Source organism: Montipora foliosa, unplaced genomic scaffold, assembly GCF_036669935.1.
Source record: "Montipora foliosa isolate CH-2021 unplaced genomic scaffold, ASM3666993v2 scaffold_483, whole genome shotgun sequence".
Classification (NCBI taxonomy): domain Eukaryota; kingdom Metazoa; phylum Cnidaria; class Anthozoa; order Scleractinia; family Acroporidae; genus Montipora; species Montipora foliosa.
Genome location: NW_027179793.1, coordinates 341,789 through 343,045, shown reverse-complemented (window position 1 = coordinate 343,045; position 1,257 = coordinate 341,789). Strand labels below are relative to the sequence as shown.

At 34.4% G+C, this 1,257-nt stretch overlaps 1 protein-coding gene across 1 annotated transcript; it reads right to left on the bottom strand.

Annotated features, from left to right (window-relative positions):
- Positions 1-387: 387 nt before the first annotated feature.
- Positions 388-855, bottom strand: LOC137989974 (uncharacterized). The gene has a single exon (XM_068835538.1). The coding sequence runs from the start codon at positions 853-855 to the stop codon at positions 388-390; it is 468 nt and encodes a 155-aa protein (XP_068691639.1).
- Between the last annotated feature and the right edge of the window lie 402 nt (positions 856-1,257).

Below are 1,257 nucleotides of genomic sequence, written 5' to 3'. Positions count from 1 at the left end.
GGTGAGAGCACTCGCCTCACACCAAATGTGGCCCGGGTTCGATTCCTAGACTCGGTGTCATATGTGGGTTGAGTTTGTTGGTTGTCTTCTCTGCTCCGAGAGGTTTTTCTTCGGGTACTTCGGTCTTACCCTGTCCACAAAAACCAATATTTGATTTGATTTGAGTTAATTTCGTTGTTTTCCCCAATTAGAGCACTTGTGTTTAATCCGTTGACACTTAAATAAAGTTGTCATTATTATTATTATTATTATTATTATTATTATTATTATTATTATTATTATTATTATTATCTTTGTGAACTGGATGATCTTTTTTCCGGTTTGCATCCTAAGGGAGTGGGTGATAGCCCATGACCAAAGGTCCCTCACAGTTTTCTTCTAATTACTCTAGAGCTCCAACACCATTCTCAAAATCCTCGACGTTCCCAGTAACGTAGTTTTCTGTAGTAATGAAATACTATTTTTGATATTCAACTTTCCCAGCCACTTGTCCAAGTTTTTTGTTACACTTCCCAATGATCCTACAACAATTGGTACCATCTGCATAGTTCTCATGTTCCACATTGTTGCAATTTCTCTTTTAAGGTCTTGATACTTTTCAACTTTCTCATTCTCCTTTTCACCAATTCTTCTATCCGCTGGTATGGCAATATCAATAATAGTGCACTTTCTCTCCTGTTTATTTACAACCACAATGTCCGGTCTTCTGGCTTCAATGACATGATCACACTGTATGTTCACGTCCCACAGTAGTTTATCCTCATCCTTTTCCCTTACACTGTCCGGTGCGTGTTTGTACCACTTATCCTTCTTTTCCAGATTTAATTTTTCACACAACTTTGGCAACGTTGCCATGTCTCTGCTTTATATTCCCATTATTATTATTCTTATTATTATTATTATTATTATTATTATTAATAAAATTAATAATAATAATAATATTATTATTATTATTATTATTATTATTATTATTATTATTATTATTATTAGTAGTAGTAGTAGTAGTAGTAGTAGTAAAAAACGAAATTATTGAAGGAGGCACGTTTAATTTTACCTTCATCAGTGCACTTAGCACCAGCGGCGAGAGTTCAAACAAACCTATGGTTTCCAAGCTGCGTAAACGTCGTGCTGTAACATCCGATGATTCTGATTCTGATTGAGAACATTTTATCCGTTTAAAAGTGAAAAATTAATTGTGCAAGCGACAACTTTTAGAAGTTTTGTGCATGCGTTTATTTGAATGGCTTTCTCATGAAA

Coding starts and splice junctions, on each gene's coding strand:
- LOC137989974 (XM_068835538.1), bottom strand. CDS start 855: ATGGCAACGTTGCCAAAGTTGTGTGAAAAATTAAATCTGGAAAAGAAG.